The sequence below is a fragment of the Panthera pardus genome, unplaced genomic scaffold, assembly GCF_024362965.1.
Source record: "Panthera pardus isolate Hobbes unplaced genomic scaffold, ASM2436296v1 HiC_scaffold_15, whole genome shotgun sequence".
Taxonomy (NCBI): domain Eukaryota; kingdom Metazoa; phylum Chordata; class Mammalia; order Carnivora; family Felidae; genus Panthera; species Panthera pardus.
This window is the reverse complement of record NW_026526710.1, coordinates 63,935,293-63,954,230: the sequence shown is the minus strand read 5'-3', so window position 1 is coordinate 63,954,230 and position 18,938 is coordinate 63,935,293. Positions and strand designations below refer to the sequence as shown.

General features: G+C 50.0%; 1 protein-coding gene across 2 annotated transcripts in view; it reads left to right on the top strand.

Moving 5' to 3' along the window:
• The window catches only part of MYO5B (myosin VB), a 338,549-nt gene that overhangs the window by 299,735 nt on the left and 19,876 nt on the right, over nt 1-18,938 (top strand). Inside the window, exons 26-30 of one of the 2 annotated variants that reach the window (XM_019464074.2) lie at nt 1,964-2,104; nt 5,743-5,808; nt 9,601-9,840; nt 10,919-11,019; nt 17,219-17,296. In XM_019464074.2, coding sequence (XP_019319619.1) covers nt 1,964-2,104; nt 5,743-5,808; nt 9,601-9,840; nt 10,919-11,019; nt 17,219-17,296 — 626 coding nt within the window. The remainder of the gene's footprint in view (nt 1-1,963; nt 2,105-5,742; nt 5,809-9,600; nt 9,841-10,918; nt 11,020-17,218; nt 17,297-18,938) is intronic. The other variant, XM_019464075.2, reaches the window with a different exon arrangement.

Below are 18,938 nucleotides of genomic sequence, written 5' to 3'. Positions count from 1 at the left end.
CAATAGCCAAAATATAGAAAGATCCTAAATGTCCATCAACTGATGAATGGATGAAGATGTGGTTTATATACACAATGGAATACTACGTGGCAATGAGAATGAAATCTTGCCATTTGCAGCAATGTGAATGGAACTGGAGGGTGTTATGCTAAGTGAAATAAGTCAGAGAAAGATATCCTATGTTTTCACTCATATGTGGATCTTGAGAGACTTAACAGAAGATCATGGCGGAAAGGAAATGGAAAAAATAGTTACAGAGAGGGAGGCAAACCATAAGAGACTGTTAAATACAGAGAACAATCGAGGATTGATGGGGGGTGGGGGAGAGGGGAAAGTGGGTGATGGGCATTGAGGAGGGTACTTGATGGGATGAGCACTGGGTGTTGTATGGAAGCCAATTTGACTATAAATTATATTAAAAAATAAATACAACATCAGAGAAAAGAACAGCTTAGTCATTAAAATGGAAATAATTTACCATCCCCATTTAGTATAGCACATATAAAATAGCCATAAATATGCAAGAAAAATTTTTTCCTGACTTAGAAGCTGGGTAAAACTCAGAGAACAATTATTTGGAATATTTGGAACCACAGATATTTGCCAAGTGACTATATCTTTGTCAGTAATAGTCCCAGAGTTTCTGAATACCACACAGTGGACTTTGTAACCTGTGTGTAATTTTCCCAAAGGTAGACAGACACAAGTTTTTCTCCGGCATCTGAAAAGAAGACAATCACAAGTACATAAAACCTTAAGCACGTGAAAGACAGACCTGGAAGAGAGGCAGTTGTAAATACAAACGTGCTTTGAGCACATCTTGTGCAGGGTGCTGCAGGTGAAGTAGTGGTCACCAAGCCAGGGACGGTCTCTGCCCTCACAGAGCTTGTCTGGTGGAAAGTCGGCAGTAATCAGGTGACGGGAGAAGTTTGTAATAGAACCTCAAGTGTTCGGTGCTAGAAAGAAAAAGTATAAGAGACCGCGAGTGACAGGGTAAAGGTGGCAAACGATAGAAAAAGAGGTCCTTGGGATGGGAACGTGTTCTCTCGTACAGTTCAGTGTGGTCTGCTGCTCGCCGTAAGCACTTAGCTCACGTTAGCCTGAGAGAGGCCATTGCTGTCACCACTGCAGCGTCCAAAGTCTGGATCCTGGAGGCTTCAGTCATTTAAACTCCAGACATGCCACCAGGCATATATGTGGCCATTTCTGTGCAGACGTAACCACCTCCATCAGCAGATTGACCTTCTTCAAGGAAATTGAGGCTGGTTCTTGGGATCAGCCAGGACAGCTAGTACAGCGCTGGCTAAGTGCAAAGTGCTCGTTAAATGCTATACATATACTTTAAAGATCCACATAGATAAGCTCATGCAGATACACCTGTTCGTACATGCGCACCCACACACAACAGAACCCCAGAGGGCAAACCCAGGCATGAATCCAAAGGGAGAAAATCTGGGAGATCGATGCTCTCGGGTCTATGGAATAAACAGGTTGCATGGCAGGGAAGTCTTGGTTCTGTTTCAAGGTACAATCAAGTGGTGTTTGACAACACATTTGCAGTGATTAGTAACCACATCGATTCTTCCATCAGGAAGTGTCGAGCCTGAGTTTGACAATTTCTCTGGTATGAGACCATTTCCATCAGTGAACTCTTTTAACTTCCAAATAAAATGGCTGTGTCTTTACTCTTGGAATGTATGAGTGGTTATCTTAAGTGGCTCTCACAGGAATATAAATGGGCCAGACTCAGATGTCATCTAGACAGAAAATGAGCCTGGAGTGCCAACTTCACTCTGAGAACTGATGGTTGGTTGGCATTGGCTCTGCCTCTGGGGCGCAGGTTGATGTTTGTACAGAGAGAGGACAGGCAGCTGATACAGAGGCAGGGTGGGAGGTGCCGTATGTCCCCTGAGGCAGCTATGCTATTGAAACCTCCTTCCCGGCTCCCTGTGTTCCCCTGAAGGACATCGGCCTGGAAAAGGCAGCCATGGACATGACCGTCTTCCTGAAACTGCAGAAGAGAGTGCGCGAGCTGGAGCAGGAGAGGAAGAAACTGCAGGTGCAGCTGGAGAAGAGGGAGCAGCAGGACAGCCGGAAGGTCCAGGTGCGTGCTGGGGCTGCAGGCCTGCAGAGCGGCCCCCAGGTGCCGGCGTCAGCACGCTCTTTCCCAGGGTTCACGTGGCAGGGTGACCACTTGGGCTTATGCAGGTGCTCGGTTTCAGAGAGGAGCTTCCACCTCGTGTTGGTGTCACACTGAGTCTTTACCTGCCAGCGCCCCCAGACCACTCCAGATGGACAGGAGTAGGCTTCCCAAGTGCCCCGAGGGCAAGGGATTCCCAGTGGCGAAGCTAGGGAGAGCCTGTGGCATTGTCACCTATTTGCAAAGGGCACTAGGATGTGTGATTAAAGTATAAATACAAGCCAGAGTCTAATTTTAACAGAGACAAGTGACTGCCCTTTACCTGGAGTCTGGCATGGACTTTAGTCTACCCCCACTGGGTTAAGAGTAGACCAGGTTTGTGGTCACTCACTTTTTTATCCCATGATTGCTCCCTGGCCTCAGTCCAGATTATCATCAGTGTCTTGGGTCTCAAAAGGGTATGTCTTGAGACCTTAGGGTCCCCAGATGTATCACTCTGTCTCTCAGGGACCCCCCCCCCCCCCGGGTACCTATGCAATGCTCAGCACTGTGGTAGAGCCAGGTCGTAGTAGGTATTCAAACTGTTTATTACACAAGAGGAGATAAAAATATAAGAAGAAAAACCCCTAGCCATTGAGGAATTTATGATCCAGTTGGGGGGAACCAGACACATAACACAGGTGACAAGTGAAAACATCGATAGGGCTCAAATGCTAGGTTGGGTGCAGATTGGCACTGTAGGAATAAAACCCACTGAAGTTAGCAGTGATGAGATGAGACCCATGTGTTATTTGTTGGGAGGTAGAAAGACCACTTCCAATGGGATAGAAGGCCAGTTCTGACACTGGTCATATCACTAGCTGGACCTCATCATGGGTTTGTCAGAGGTCTTTGTTCTGAAGCCTGACTTGCCCATTGTGGAGTTCAACCCCCTCCCCGCTTCTCAGGCCTGCTCCCACCTCTTCACATGGTCTCCTTTTAGTGGTAACACCTGGCTTCCCTTTCCCTTCAAATGTGATACAGACATTGGTCTGTATTGCTAGAGTATTCTCTGGTATTCTGAGCACAAAGTGGGGAGGTAAATCTTGTTGGTGGACTTCAGTCTCTCAGGTGGATTAGACTGGAGATTGAAGGGGTTAGATTTACAAATGATTCAGTCCATAGAAGAGAAGGAGCCCTGACAGGCAAGCGCAAATCAAATCTATGAAAAGCTACACAGACCACATCAGACCATCCCTGATGTAGAAGTCCCCAGCCCACCAGCTACCCCCAAAGGTCCAGGCTCCAGATTCCCCACCACAGAAATGCCAGATAACTTTGAAATCTTGGCTTTAGGCTTTCTCTTTGTCTTGCTACCAAATAAAAAGGGATATCCCTTTCTTGAAAAGTAATCCTTGGGGGTGCCTGGGTGGCTCAGTTGACCGTCTGACTCTTCCTTTCAGCTCACTCAGGTCATGATCTCACGGTTCATGGGTTCAAGCCTCGAGGCGAGCTCTGTACTGACCGTGCAGAGCCTGCTTGGGATTCTCTCTCTCCCTCTCTCTCTGCCCCACCCCCTCTCACTCTCTCAAAAGAAACTTTAAAAAAAGTTATCACTGAACAAGAGTTAGAACTATAGGGTTGGCCTATAGCCCTGAATGTGTATTGAGGATCTCCCTTTAAGGAGAAAGATCTTGTTTCTGCAGAGTTTAGTAAGAAAGGCAGGAGTGGGGCAGGGGACGGAAGGTGTGGAATCCCTCTACAGCACTCTACAGGATCATGTTCTTGGATCTGCCCCTGGTTCCAAGAGGAATCCTGAGCCACCTGAATCTTTCCTCCAGAGAGGTGTGACGCGGGGTCGCAGCTACAGAGAGAAGTCTGTAGGATACGCCATCAGTATGGGAGTGGCAGTCTGCTGTGAGGATGGGGCCTCTGTGACAGCCAGGCTGTCCCTGTGTTTGACTTCCCATCCAGCCAGCCCCCTTTCTCAGGGCATAGCAAAGTCACTTTTGCCACCAGGGTGATTCCAGTGGGCTGCCCACTTAGAAACATAACTGCCAGTCCACCTTAATACAGCCCCTTGGACCATGGATGATCTCCGTTTTCTGAGAACCGGATGCACTCAACAATTATCCATGGCCATGCGGCAAATCCACGCTCCACAGAACACAAGTGCAGGCCTCTCACTGGGGCAGAGATGAAGAGCCCACTCTGAAGAGTCCCATCTGGTACCACTAATGGGGTGGGAGCAAAACAGAGACTGGTACCCTGGACAGCGGCTGTCCCAGGTTGCAGGGGCAGGACACCATGTGGTCCGTGCAGCAGCCCTACATCTGGACAGTCTCCAGGAGGTGCTCACATCCATCCTGGTCTGTATGGGCACACCTAATCCATGCACAGCAGGGGAGTCGCCTTACCTTGGACTTAAGGTTGCTAGCACTGCAGATAATCTAATTAAGCACTGTCAGGTTTTAGCTCCAAAACCCATCTTATTCAAGGACTTTCACCCACTACTTAAAATCACCCCATGCAGCTAACCATTTATGAAGGTGTTTCTGCCCCTTCTTATTGACAATTCAGGTTCAGTAGCTGTCAAACAATTATAGGAGTCATTGGTTCACTGAGTATGATGGGCTAGCATTACAGCTGTTGCTCTCCACATTCCTTGGAATTGAAATCAGCATTTACTGAGCATCGTAGGGGCCAGCTGCCAGAGTCCTTATTGTGGGGTGATATGGAGGAAGCAGGCTTCTCCACAAAGTGCTTAGTGATTCAGTTGGGAAAACTGAATACACATGTTCACACACACCAAAAAAACCAAAGGTAGCTCATTAATCTCCTTAATAAACACGTAATTATTACGTATTAGCCTTCTTAAGTACATAAGTGTTATGGTGCTGGTTTCCGTGGCTGCTGAAACAAAATCCCACAAACTGGATGGCTCAAAACAACAGAAATTGATTCTCTTGTAGTTCTGGAGGTCAGAAATCAAAAAGTAAGGTCCCAAGAGGGCCATGCTCTCTTAAAGGCTTTTGGGGGGAATCTCTTCCATGCCTCTCTCTGAGCATCTGGCATTGCCAGAAACCCTTGGCATTCCTTAGCTCCAGTTCCTTGACTTGGCACTGTAGGACTCCAATCTCTGCCTCCATCGTCAAGTGGTATTCCCCCGTGTGTGCGCGCGAGAGAGCGAGAGCGCACACATGCTATCAATCTCCTTGTAAGGGCACCAGTCGTATTGCATTAGGGCCGATCCTTATGACCTCATCTTGACTTTGATTTTCTCTGCAAAGAGCCTGTTTCTAAGTCACATTCACAGGGTACCAGGCTTTGGACTTCAACGTATGTTTTGTGGGGACATCATTCAACCTGTAGCACAGTGTATACATATTTATATGACTAAGGACCTGGGAATAAAGTTATGGAGACAGTGAAGACGGGCAGGAGGGTAATTTATGGAGAGCTTCCTGGTGGCCTGAAGTAGGGTACTACATTCTGGAGGCGGGAAGAAAGCAGACACAGAGCAGGGAGTGCGGGCAAAACGAGCATGTCTTCTGTGGTTGAAAATATCACCATGGGACAGCTGCCTGTGGTCCCTGCTCACCTCTGTCTCCTCATCCGTGCAGGTGGAACAAGCAAAGAATGACCTGGATTTGGACCAGGATGCAGATCTAGCCTACAACAGTCTGAAGGTAAGATTGTCGGCCAACAAGTTCCCCAAACTCGTACCCTGCGGAAGATGGGTGAGCAAGTCTGTGCATAAGTGGAGCCATAAGCGGGCGACTTGACCCTTCAGTTTCTTCATCTGTGAGATAGAGGCAGATGTGTACTTACTACAAGGAGCCATAATCTCTACTTACAGGAGACGCCAATTATAGGTGTCCCACAGTTTAGTTCAACATGGGCCCTAACTACCTGCATTTAGGATAGACCCCACTGGTCAGGGCCCTCGTCCCTCAAGACTGCCCTCAATTCAGATGCCAGTCACATTGGTGAGTCCCCAGGTTACCCACACTTCTGTCCACTTGGCTACCAATCGGGTTCCCGTGACCCCCCTCCTCAGGTTTGATCACATGTTAGAGCAGCCCACAGAGCTCAGGGAAGCATCTTATTCGCTACTCCTGGTTTATTCTAAAGGCTGCAGCTCGGCAGGCGAGTGAAGCAGGCACAGGTGTGTGGGAAGGGGCCCAGAGCTTCCATGCCCTCTCCAGATGTGCGCTCCCCCCCCACACCTCCATGTGCTCATCAACCAGAGGCCCTTGGAACTCTTCACCTACGGGTTTCCATTACACAGGCACCAGTGATAAAATCATTGGCCATTGGTGTTCAGCTCAGTCTCCAGCCCTCCTCTTTCCCTCTCCAGGCATCTGTGAGTGGGGCTGTAAGCCCCAGTGCTTAGATCTCAGGATTGGTTCCCAGGCACCTGGTCCCTCTCCTCATTGGCATGAACTAGTTGGGGATGAAAGGGACTTATTATGACTAACAAAGGACACTTCTCTCACCCTTATCAGGAAGCGCCAAGGGTTTTAGGACCCCTGAGCCAGGAACCAGGAGCTAAGACCAAATAGAACAAAAGATGTTCCTCTCACCTCTGTCACTAGGAACCTGGGCCAGAGGCTAAATATATGTTGTTATGTCACATATGTCTTACTTGATACAGTTTTAGTTAAAGTAACATGTGGACAGTGGGGTGAATTCACTTTGAAAAGAGATCCAGACTTGCATGGAGAGATGTAAGGCAGAGGGATGTCCCCGTGCACGCAGTGCTGGCCCAGCGAGAGCTGGTGAGATTGGAGGGTGCAAGGCCTCAGGTCCCAGGGTGAGCAGGCCTATGTTTACTACAGTGATGGGGGTGCTAGGCCTCCAGCCAGAGAGGGGGGCACAGAAAAGGGCATCATAGCATTCCCCCTCCCCTGCTTCCATTCCCAGGGGCTTGGGAATTGATCCAGTCTGGCAGGGTCAGTCCGGTCCCACTCACAGAACCGCAGATAACTCTGGTCACCACTACATTACCCCAGGAGAACAGCCCTGAATCATGCCTATGGCTTTTTGAACAATTAGGGTCACAGAAGTGGGTGCTTTGTAAGGGTTTTCCTTTTTTGAGTTATTGATTTAGACTTACTTTCCACATGTGATATTTAAAGGTTTAAAACCCCGTGAGAAGGGGAGTGGGTGTGACAGACGTCTGTGGTGCATGCCTTCTGCATGCCGTTCCTCAGCTGCCTTCCCCAAGCAAGTGAACGGCAGGCTATTTTAGAACTGGAAAAGATAAGGGGCGTCTGGGTGGCTCCGTGGGTTAAGCATCCAATTTCGGCTGAGGTCATGATCTCACTGTTCATGAGTTTGAGCCCCGCGTTGTGCTCTGTGCTGACAGCTCAGAGCCTGGAGCCTGCTTGGGATTCTGTGTCTCCCTCTCTCTTTGCCCCTCCCCCACTCATGCTCTGTCTCTGTCAAAAAACATAAACATTAAAAAAAAAAAAAAAAAAAAAGGTAAAGTGGGTCTAGCCCAGTGGGCCTCCAGGAGTGGTCCTGGGACCAGCATCATGGCAGGCATGCTAAAAATGCAGATTCTCAGCCTCCTCCCAGACCTGTATCACAAGCTCTGAGGTGGGGCCCAGCAGTCTGTTCTCAGCCACCTGCCTGAGGTTTCCATTGCCCACTCAAGTCTGAGAGCCACTCTTCTAGTCTATGGGCAAAGTCCTGCCTCCAGGACTCCCATCTTGAAGTCTGCCTAAAAACTCGCTCTGCGTTGGGCTCCTGGGGAAGATGCCCCACGCTGTTCCTGCAGGCTACATCTCCACTGCTAGCTCAGGGCCTGGCTCAGAGAGGGTTCAATGAGCGCTTGTCCCAGACTCTTGACACTCCATCATCATTCTGCTCTGTTAGGCCAGGATTCTGAGGTTGCAAGACCTGGTTTTCCCTTCGTTGTCTCTGGTGAAACTTGACTTAACTTTTGCACTGTCTCAGAGGCTGGTGTCCGGGAGGACCAATGCTGGGGAGGCTGGTTGCATTTCTTCTCACTTAACAGACCCAGACCCTGAAGGAAACAATGAAAAATGGGGCTTTTAGGCAAAGCCCCGTCAGCCTGTATTTAATGGGCCCCTGCTGTGTGTCCAGCTGAATGCTTCCTGAAGGCACGAGGGAAGGAGCTGTCCTCTGCCCTCCCAAAGTGTAGACTCTGCCTGAGCAGACCAAGATGGAAGCAGATCATGAGTCTGCACACCAGACTATTCAGCCCTCTTTTCCAACCCGATCCTTACCAAATTGGATTTGAAAAACCTGCCCACAAGTACATGGGTGAGATGAGCCTACTCTGGGAAGGACCCCTTGACAAGTAGTGATTTTTGCTGAAACAACCAGAATTTCAGAAGTTCCCGCTGATCCTTCTCTAACGCATAAAGGGACAGAAGCACACCATTTGGGTACTGGTCTCAAGGCTTAGGCATGCCCTCCCTGTGGGGGTGAGATGGGGCGGAAGGGCCCTTGGGCTGGTTGCACCTGGCAGAGATTGCTGGAGGAGGCCTGATATAATGTGGCCAGGCAAGGTGGGATCAGGTGTCCAGAATCGTGGGCTCTAGTCCTGGCAGAGGTTCTTAAACTCACTGTGAGTCTTTTCTGCTCGGTCCTTAGCTCCCTCATTCAGAAAATGAAGAGATTATTTAGATGGTCTCCTAGTTTTATGGTCCTATGTCTCTGTAATAATTGTGCAACCAATCCCCACTTATCCACCATTTGGGGATTTGGGGGGAAATTTTAAATCCCATATATCCCAAGACCCTAAGAGTATTATATATGTGAGTACCAAATTTTCTATGGTCTGACTTTGTGAAATCCAAAGCTAAATATTACACCCAGAAAACTTAAAATACATTCTAAAGTTGTTTTGATGGCATTTTTGCACACAGGTAGCTTTTCTTCTGGCATTGACAGCTGGTGGCTTTCCGTGTGACCAAAACAACAAAAGTGTGTTCCTAATATACTCTAAAACATTGGTCTGTGTGGTGCTCCTTAGAATAAGGGCATCGGGTAGGAAGGCTCTCTAGATAGCTAAGTTTGGGAAATCCTGGGATTTTTATGCTCTCTTGGAAAGTCACAAAGTACATCAATAAGTTTCTAGGAAGTCTAATGTTAAAAGCATGTTGTTTAAAATTAACCTGGCATTTCCTCAAGGGTAGGTTTCATGGCCAGATACACTTAGAGATAGGAACACTATTAATCTGTTTGGGGAATGCAGTCATAGAGGCCTCAGGTCAGATGCTTCACCCCAATAACTTAGGGTTGTGGGTTCAAATCCAGGCCCCAGTTTTAACTATAACTGAACTTTTCTCATGGGTTTTATTGTTAAAACAAGAAGGTTGCTCCAAGCTTCACAGGAGGGACAGGGCAGGCTGATTCTGGAAGGTGGAGGAGGAAGCCCACATGGGGAGAGGAGACTGTTCTAGGTCCAGAAGGAGATGGAGTGTGCTGCTTGGGCTGTCTTCCAGAGGCAAGAGCTAGAGTCGGAGAACAAGAAGCTGAAGAACGACCTGAACGAGCTGAGGAAAGCCGTGGCTGACCAAGCCACACAGAACAACTCCAGCCACAGCTCCCCCGACAGCTACAGCCTGCTGCTGAACCAGCTCAAGCTGGCCAACGAGGAGCTTGAGGTTCGCAAGGAGGAGGTGCTCATCCTAAGGACGCAGATTGTCAGCGCTGACCAGCGCCGACTCGCCGGCAAGAGCACGGTAACAAGATGGCAGCCCGGTTGGGCTTGCCAGGGGGCAACACTAGGTAATACGGACGGTGTTTTGCTTACGTAGCTTTACCCGTGAGCACTTTAAACCTAAAAAAATGCAGGCGCGCTGACTCTAGGGTCTCGTCTAAAGGGAAAGCAAGGTACTTGCTGCCTTCTCAGCATTACCTTTCATGGGAGACTTTGCTGGAAGTCTCTAGAATCTTCTGAAGTTACTCAATATGAACATGTTCAAAAAGAACAAGGCACAGAATTAGAAACAAGGGCAATGGCCTGAGCAGCCCCCTTGGCCTTGTTTTTCACCCCAAGCTTTGTGTCTTGCTGTTTGATTCTGAGGTAGAGAAAGTCTTTTCCTCTAAGCCCACCCAGGGTGGCAAGTCCAGCTTAGCATTTGTTCCTAATGTTTTCACCTTCTGGGACAGAGTGGGGAGTGGGAAAGAGGGGACAGAGGCCACCGGGATCAACTCTGGACATGGCCCTGGGATGACTTAGAGGGGGATAAGTAGGCAGTCAGTCATGAGTGTGGAGGACTAACACTGAGACAGATTTTCACCCTGTCCTTCGGATTTGGGAGGTGCTGTCACCTCAGAGACACAGTCACTGCTATCCTCCCTCACAGTCCAAGTTCGGGGCTTTTGCAGCCAGGCCTTGTCATTCTGTGCCTTTGAAAGTACCATTCCTGCCTGGGTTTAACTGCTGTTATCTGAGGTCATCCTGAGCCTTTGTTTTTTCCCCAAAAGCTTGTTTTTTGTTTTTTTTATTTTTCTTAATGTTTGTTTATTTTTGAGAGAGAGAGAGAAGTGAGGGAGGGCAGGGAGAGAGAGGGAGATGCAGAATGCAAGGCAGGCTCCAGGCTCTGAGCTGTCAGCACAGAGCCCAGTGAGGAGCTTGATCTCATGAGCCGTGAGGTCATGACCTGAGCCAAAGTCAGATGCTCAACCAACTGAGCCACCCAGGCACCCCTCAAAAGCTTGTTTTGATGCCTCTGTATATACAAAGTCTATAAAGTCGTTTTGCAACAGTCGTTTATGTAACCAGAGTTATTTCTCTTTTAACCTGGGACCTTCTAGGAGCCGAACATTAATGCCAGAACAAGTTGGCCTAACAGTGAGAAGCATGTAGATCAGGAAGATGCCATCGAGGCCTATCATGGGGTCTGCCAGACAAACAGGTAAGTCCCCCCTCATGGTAACTAGAGGAGGCAATGGAAAAGGGTCTTGCCCAACCTGACATGTGATGGCTGTTTCTCAGACACTGCTCAGCATCAGGGTTTATGTATTATAGGAGGTAAACGAGAAGGAGCAGACTCTGTGAATCCCACGCCCTTAGCAAACCACTTGTCAGCTTCAGCAAGACTCCAGTAACACAGCTGGGGCATCCAGAACCCAGATCTTATGAAGAGCTTTTGGAAAGGGAGCCTCCCTGGAAGTGTGGACAGGAGGAGCGAGAAGGACCGGCTGAGAGTGGCTTTTCCCCTAGAGGGAAGCCAGCACCAGATGAGCCCAACTAAGTCCTGGGAGGGGCTGCTCCTGCTCCAGTTCTTCGCTTTTTTATTGCTTTTTAGAGCATGTGTGTGTGGGGCGTGAAGAGGGGCAGAAGTAGAGAATCCCAAGCAGGCTCCATGCTGTTAGTACAGAGCCCAACGTGGGGCTTGATCCCATGACCTGCGATCATGACATGAGCTGCAATCAAGAGTCAGATGCTCAACCAACTAAGCACCCCGCCCCCACCAGGCACTCCTTTGTCTTTGCTTTAATATTAGCTTTACTCAACCCAGTTGGTGGGCCCCAGTGCCTGTCATTTAAGAGATGGAACCCAAGCTAGGCACCCCAGAGGTTGGGTGGAAGAACTTGACCACTATCATACTGGCTCAAATGAGTTTTCCCTGGACTTTAGTGAACAAACCTCTAGTCCCTCCTTAAGAATGAACTGCCCAGGGGCACCTGCGTGGCTCAGTCGGTTAAGCGTCTGACTTCAGCTTGGGTCATGATCTCGCAGTTTGCGGGTTCGAACCCTGCTTCAGGCTCTGTGCTGACAGCTCAGAGCCTGGAGCCTGCTTCAGATTCTGTGTCTCCCTCTCTCTCTGCCCTCCCCTGTTGCACTCTCTCTCAAAAAATAAATAAACATTAAAAAAAAAAAAATTAAAAGATCTGCCCAGGTTATGGCCAGGGAGCCTGACTGAGGGAGGCAGCAGGGCCTGGATGAGACCCCAGGGCCTTATGGCAGAGTGTTTGCACTCTGGAGTCCACTCACCAACTACTTAGTAACTCCTTTATAACCACTCAGTGCCTCAGTCTCCTCCCCTGAACCAGGGACAGTCACAGCAGTGTACTTCGCATGGAGATTGAGAAGGTCAGGTGAGTTAGTCCACGTCTTGTGCTTAGAACACTTCCTGCCGTTATTACTGTCTTTGTCTCTCGGGGCCCCTGTGGGCACCTGTAAGAACAGAGCCAGCCTTTTCCCTGGCTACCTTTCTCTCTCGCCTCAACTCACCGACGTGATCAGTCACGAAGCATTTGTACAGAACTGATGAAAACCGCAAGCACATCTAGAAACTGTCAGCAGGTGCCGCTAACTGCAACATGAAGTTGTCAGCAAGAATTGTCAGGGACTTGAAGACTTTAACGCTGTGATTTCCACGTCTTCTAAACTAGCCCATTTCTGCAGATAGGGAAACTGAGGCCCAGAAGGGATGAGCTGCTCTGGCAAGCAGCCAGCCTGAAACTGAGTCAAGGTACAATCCAGAAGGCCTGACTGCCAGGCCGGGCCGCTTCCCGCGCACTGTGTAGGTAATCAGAAGATGCAGGCATTCTAGCAAGACCCCCCAGAGGAAAGTAAGTTTCCAGAGAGACGCGATTCTGTTCCCCAAAGGAGAGAGAACGGGAAATGAAGGTGACCCTCTGTGCTGAAACTGGAGTCCAGATTTAGTCATTCAGAATTATCTTGGGTGAAGAAATACACTGAATAAGAAAAAAGAGCACAGGTGATACTTGGAATTAAAAAAGGGGGGAGCAGGGAGGACAAGCCGGACCTTGACAGGCGAGGGAGTGCTTATCTTTCTGATCTTCTGCTATTATCAGCTCTCAGCTCCCTTTTTATTCACCTAAATGGTTGTCCGGGGATCCAGTCCCAGGGGCTGCTTACTACCCTGGATTTGTCTTCCTTTGCAGCAGTAATAATGTTCGTGATAAGATAAAAATAGCTTTTCTTAGATGTTAAAATAATTCCATTCCCCAGTCAAGCCTAGGGTACAAAAGGGAACTGATAGCCTGTGAAACCAAGTACAGAAAGGAGCCTCCGGAAGCCTGAAGAACCAGTTCCTCAGTGCCTGCCACACTTGGAAAGCGAGCTTTGTGGTTTGTGCCTCACCCACACCGTGATCTCTGCAGTGAGAGAGGATGGCGGCAGGCAGGTGGACAGGGCAGGACGATGCAGGCCGTGATTCCTGGAGCTCGGCAGCCAGGACATCGGTTACGAGGGCCACCCCTGGGATAAGAGTGCCCTGAAGGCCGAGCTGCGGTTCCTCTCCTGTGATTTCCCTCTGAGGGAGAGTGTTCTGGTTTGAACAAGTGTGGTATTATGCACGTGTGATTTGGGGTGGGAGGGATTGCAAAAATCGATCCTCTCTCAAGGAAAAGCTTACAGTGCTGCACTGAATTTTGCTTAGGTTTCTGGAGGGATTCTAGACACACTCCCATGCCCAGTCATCGCTTCTCTCAGAATCCATGGTCCTTCAATTTGGAACTTCTCTCCCTCGCTAACTTCCAGAGTTGATGGAGTTCTGTTTGATCGTTACAATTGTCTTTTCCTTTGTTTTCAAGTTTGGGAGGGAGGCCAGTTAGGAGGGTTGGCTCTGGGGGGAGACACAGGAATGTGGCTAGCTCTTCCACTTACTTACCATTTTCTGTATGGCCGGAGTCAAGTCAACCAGGCATGTGCTCAAGGTCGCGGAGCTAAGGAAGAGCAGGTGTGTGTGGTGAGAGCTCAGGTCTGGGTCCAGCAATGGTGCTCCTTTGGCCACCAGCCATTTCTGCTCAAGTCTGTAGAACTCCAAAGAGAGACTTAGAGTGCATTGTTGGACCTTTGCTTGTGTCCCAGGAAACTGCAGCCCCACCTCCCAGCAGGTTCCAAGAAACAACAGGTAGCTTTGCCTGATGCCACCTGGGCTTGGACAGATAAACCTGGGGTTATTACTCACCCCCTAATGGGCCTGCTTGGGACACTGAAGATCCTGTTTAACCAGACAGGGGTGTGTGCGGACTCCTTAGGATGGGCTTGGAGTTTTGTGGCTCCTTTGGCCCTGAGCCCCAGCTGCTGTGGGATGTCTGGCTCAGAAGAGCAAGGGAGCAGGAAGAGCCTCATGCTCCCCAACTCCCTCCTCTCAAGTGCTCACTTTAACTGTTCCCGGCTAGAAACTCTCAGCTTCCTTCTGTGAGGTGATCATGCCCTCCTAAGGTTTCCCAGGATTCGGTGGGTCCCAAGCCATCAGTGTAATTCCTGTCTGCGGTAATTCAGTGGTATATTTGTCCACAGACCGTCTTATTCATGGCATTGGGGTTGCTGCCTCCCTTTCTCAGAGATTGCAGGGAATCTCCTGGGCAGTTGGGTAGAAAGTCTAGGTGTGAGCTACAGAAATAAGCATATCTGTGGAGCACCACATGCTTTTTTCCGAAACCGAAAACTGACCATCATCATGCTCATAGGAACCTTGCCTGTTTTGACAGGGAGGCAGGTCCTTGGGCCAGGACTGAGGGGTTGCTGTTGGGTCACAGTCCTGATGTTCTCCACAGAGGGAAAGCAAATATTATCCTAGGCCTTTTCTGCTGCCTGATATTTACAGTTAATAAGGTTATGTAATAAAAGATATAGAAGAAACCTCGGATCGGTGAGCTGAGCGCTATCATCATAATAGGCCCAGGACATGTAGGCAAGGACCACAACATGCCCTTTGGGGTGCCAGTTCTCCAGTCTCCTGCAGTTGGAGACTGTACCTGCGGCTTATTCAAGTGCATCTGCAGCCTCTTTGGGAACGGAGCTCAGCACAGTGGTGTGTACCCAGGAGATTTTCCGTGAACGTTTGTTGATTTAATTGACGTAGGTACTTTACATTTAAAAAAAAAAACTCCTGTAAGCTGTCGTTTGGGGTTTTCCTTCTCATGCCACCAGGTGGCGCGCCCTCCCAGGCCTTCGGTCCTAACAGCGCGCAGAGGGGAGGGAGAATCTCTCCGGAGGAATTGGTTCTCTTTCATCTAGCAGCAAAGGCTGGACCTGGAGCTGGTTGACTGCTTTTTAATTTACTGGTTTGCCTGACTTCCTGAGCACGGTGGGATGACGGGCCCTCACAGTCTCCCCTTTTATCTTTGTGCATACTGCCTGGCGTGTTTCAGAATTAAGAATTCTGAGAGTGTCTCCCCCTGAGCAGGAATTCAATGCTCACTTCCTCACTGTGTAACTCGGCAACACACAGGCACTGGCAGAGGGTGAGCGGTGGCACTCAGTCTGCCATCGAGGGAACTATAGGAACGCGGTGACCCTCCAGGAGAGAGCCAGCAGCCCTCCTCGGGGCATGAGGGCCAGCCGGTGTGGCAGGGAAAGAGCCAGAGGCCAGGTGCCAGTGTCAGGCAAGTCCTCTCCATCTTGGGGTCTCTCCACACATGGCGAACAGGATGGTTGGAGCAAAATACCCTGCATTCCTATTCAGCAGCGATGCCTCCCTGCAGCTGCCTGTTGGGTTAAAGCCCTAGCTACTAAAAGGCCCTAGTTAAATGTGTTAATAGCTGAGAAGGGCAAAGGGGCTAAGCTGTCAGCTCCCCCTTGACGTGGCCCAGCTCACTTTTTGGGTTTGCTAGGATAAATGGAACACCCAGGCGGGGTAAGTGCTAAGCACAGGAGGGGACAGCAAAAAGTCTACAATAAAAGGCAGTCTCTGGGGAGGCCAGGCCTAGGTGACTGGTCTGGACATTTGAGAAGCCAGAGTCCCAAGTGGGAGAGGTCCCCAGTATATGCTTGTTGGCAGTAACCCCCACACTGCCCCCCCAGATGGAGCACAAGTTGTGACAGTAAAGGGTAGGCTTGGGGCACAGAAGCCAGAGTAGCACCAGAAGCAAGCTCACTGTGGTCTCTGCCTCCTGCCCTCTCCTTCAAGCTTTTCAGCATAGGACCTGGTGGCCATGTGACCAGCTTTACCCAAGAAGCAGCTTATGTGAGTGGTGCAAGGCCCAGAGCTCCTCTCCACGAGGCTGAGCTCCTGGGAGGTAAAGTGGGCAGCTGCACCCCCTGGACCTCCCGTGAAACCCAGCAGGAGTGGTACTGTGGCTCCTGGGGACAACTGTTTCTCCCCTGTGAGTTAGGGAGGGGTTGCTGGTCCACGCACACCATCTGTAGCTCCTTTGCGATTCCTGCTGGGATCCAGCCAGCAGGAGGAGAATCCCTAGGAGCAGAGAGGGAGGGGCAGGTTCCCAGCGGGTATAGATGAGGCTCACCTGCTGCCCTATCCCACTGGACTTTTCGTGTCTCCTGTGTACCCAGGGCTGTGAAGGTGGGGAGGTGCGTGGATGGGGGAGCACGGGACATGTGCCTGATCTCCTGGAGCTGCCCTTCCGACATCGGGCAGACACTGGGCAACTGGCCTTCTGCATTCCAGGTTGGGTCAACAGGAGTAACGCACCCCAGTCCCCAGGCAGAACAGAGAACGTTCAGTTGGCATCCTGCTTGGCACCGTTTTTATTAGTGGTTTCTTTCTGTCCGAGTGCACTGAGGGCTGGAGGTGAGATTAGCTAATGCTTTTTGTGTCCTTAGTGACAGAAGAGAGCAGCATTGAAAAGCAGACAGTAGGTAGCCATCTTCCTCATCATCACTGAGCCAGACATCTGGGTACAGCCAGATGCAGCATCCCAGGAGCCCCTCTGCAGCCTCCACTGTGCATGGGGCCTCCTCTCCCTGCCCTGTTTGCATCTCTCCTGATTCTCCCTTTTCTTTTCTGAATCCTTCTGGTCAGAGGAGGGGTGGGGGCAAGGGTGGAGTGTGACAGCAAGGAAATGCCTCTGCCCAGCCTGCACCACTGCGGGTTACAGAATTTACTGGGACAGGTGCAACCCTTTGCTCTCCTCTGCAACATGCTCCCCAGCCTCTCGTGATCCATGAGCCCCCATGAGCATGCACTAACCCTGTTCTGAGACCCAGCCTGGGGGAGAGGTGATGTTCTTAGGTGCTCAGGTGCTGGTTATAAGAAAGAAAGAGAAACTTGGGGGTTCTTGAGCTTTGCCTTGGTTTCCAAACCTTGGCTGAAATGGCCTCGCTTTCCTGGTCTGTCTGCCTCCCTGTCTCTTCCCTCTATACTGGATGCCCTCTTTTTTGTCCTTTGTTTCTAGCAAGACTGAGGATTGGGGATATTTGAATGAAGATGGAGAGCTCGGCTTGGCCTACCAAGGCCTAAAGCAAGTTGCCAGGTCAAATATACACCTTTGTGCCTCTGCCTGCTTTGTCTGTTCCGCCTGCTCATGTCTACGCTTAACTGTTTCTCAGCTGGAGTGGAGGCAAGGGCACGACTCACAGGGGCCCCTCGGGTTACCCGGCTGGCGCTCTGTGTTCAGGCTGTGTGGGTGAGATTAGAGAGGCTGTTTGGCGGGGTCCAGGCAGTAGCACCTGATGGCTCGATAGAACCTTCCTTGGGGCAAGGACACCGATGCTTCAGTGGAAGATCCAGAACTTGAATCTGGTTCCACTTGACACCAGAATCTGAATCCATAAGCCATTGGTCTTCAGCTGTTGGTGACCAGTTCGGCAAGGGAGGTAAGACACGCGTGGAAACAGCAAAACGTGGTGGTCCTGGCCCTCTGTTGGCTGCCAGCGTGTGGCTCGTTAGGACTATGGCATACCTTTGTGCATTTGAGCCTCCCAGCAACAGATGGGGCGATGGTCTGCAGGCCTGTTTCCCAGAAAAGGAAACTGAGGTGGAGTGGGTGCTGGCCCAGCTCACTCACCCTGGTGATAGTAGAGTGGGGATGGAACCTGATGGCCTCACACACTATCTCCAAAGCTTTGCCTGCTGATGACCTCATGGCAGTCCCATTACAACAAGAGCATCTATTCCTGGGAATAGAAAGTCCGGGTTAACTGGTTCTCGAGACAGTGTGTCTCCAGTGGCCCCACTGCCTGGGAGTGAGGTGACCTCTGTCTCTTCCCTTGGTGGTCTAATGTGGATCAGAACAGCACCTGCCTCATGGAGTCGTTATAAGGAATAGGGTTAACACAGGTGAAGCATTTTGCATGTGCCTGGCATGTAGTAAGCACAGAGTGAAAGCTGATGCTTCTGTTCTAATGGCCATTGTTCAGTAAGTTCTGTCCCACCCAGAAGTTTAGTTTATTAGAGCAGGATCCTCCGTGTAAAACCAGGTGTTTCCTTGTGGCTCTCTATCAGTAGATTGGGTGTTTTTTTTTTTTTTTTTTTTTAATAAGTACATGAATGCGTTCACAAAACTGAAAGTACAGACCTATGCATCAGGATTCCTGGCTTCTAGAACCAGCTGTGTCACTGGCTGTGGCCTCAGATCTCTTGACCTCAGTTAGATGAGGTGTCTAGTCTGATGCTTAGGCAGGGATTCTCAGACCTTGCGCAGAACCCTGGGCTAAGCCACCCAACTGCAGCCTGTGTGGAGGAGAAGAAAGACGGGAGTACAACCTCACAGCACAAGTCAGGAGCTGATCCTTGGGGTAGAGTCCCTAGAACCTAGGTATTTCTCTTCTGTCTCAGTAGGTTTATGACTTCCTGGTGATGCTTTTAGTGTATTGTAGCCAAGATTGTATATTCTCTAAATATTGTGTGTCCTCTAAAATGCTGATGTGATTATAGAACTGTGCTCCACAATCCACATGTCAGTAGCTCTTTCAGTTGGTGAGGCAGCCTGTGGTGAATGGGTGAATCAGTCATTTCTCCATCGTTTCTTCGTTTGAGCATCGAGAAGCCCCTGTGAGCCAGGCATTGCAACAGTGCCACCGTGGGGCCGACAGAGCTACAGAAGTCCTGGGCGTGTCTGTGGGGGAATTGACAGCCGGCTCTCTCGCTCTTTGGGAGACTTGCTCCCTCCTGTC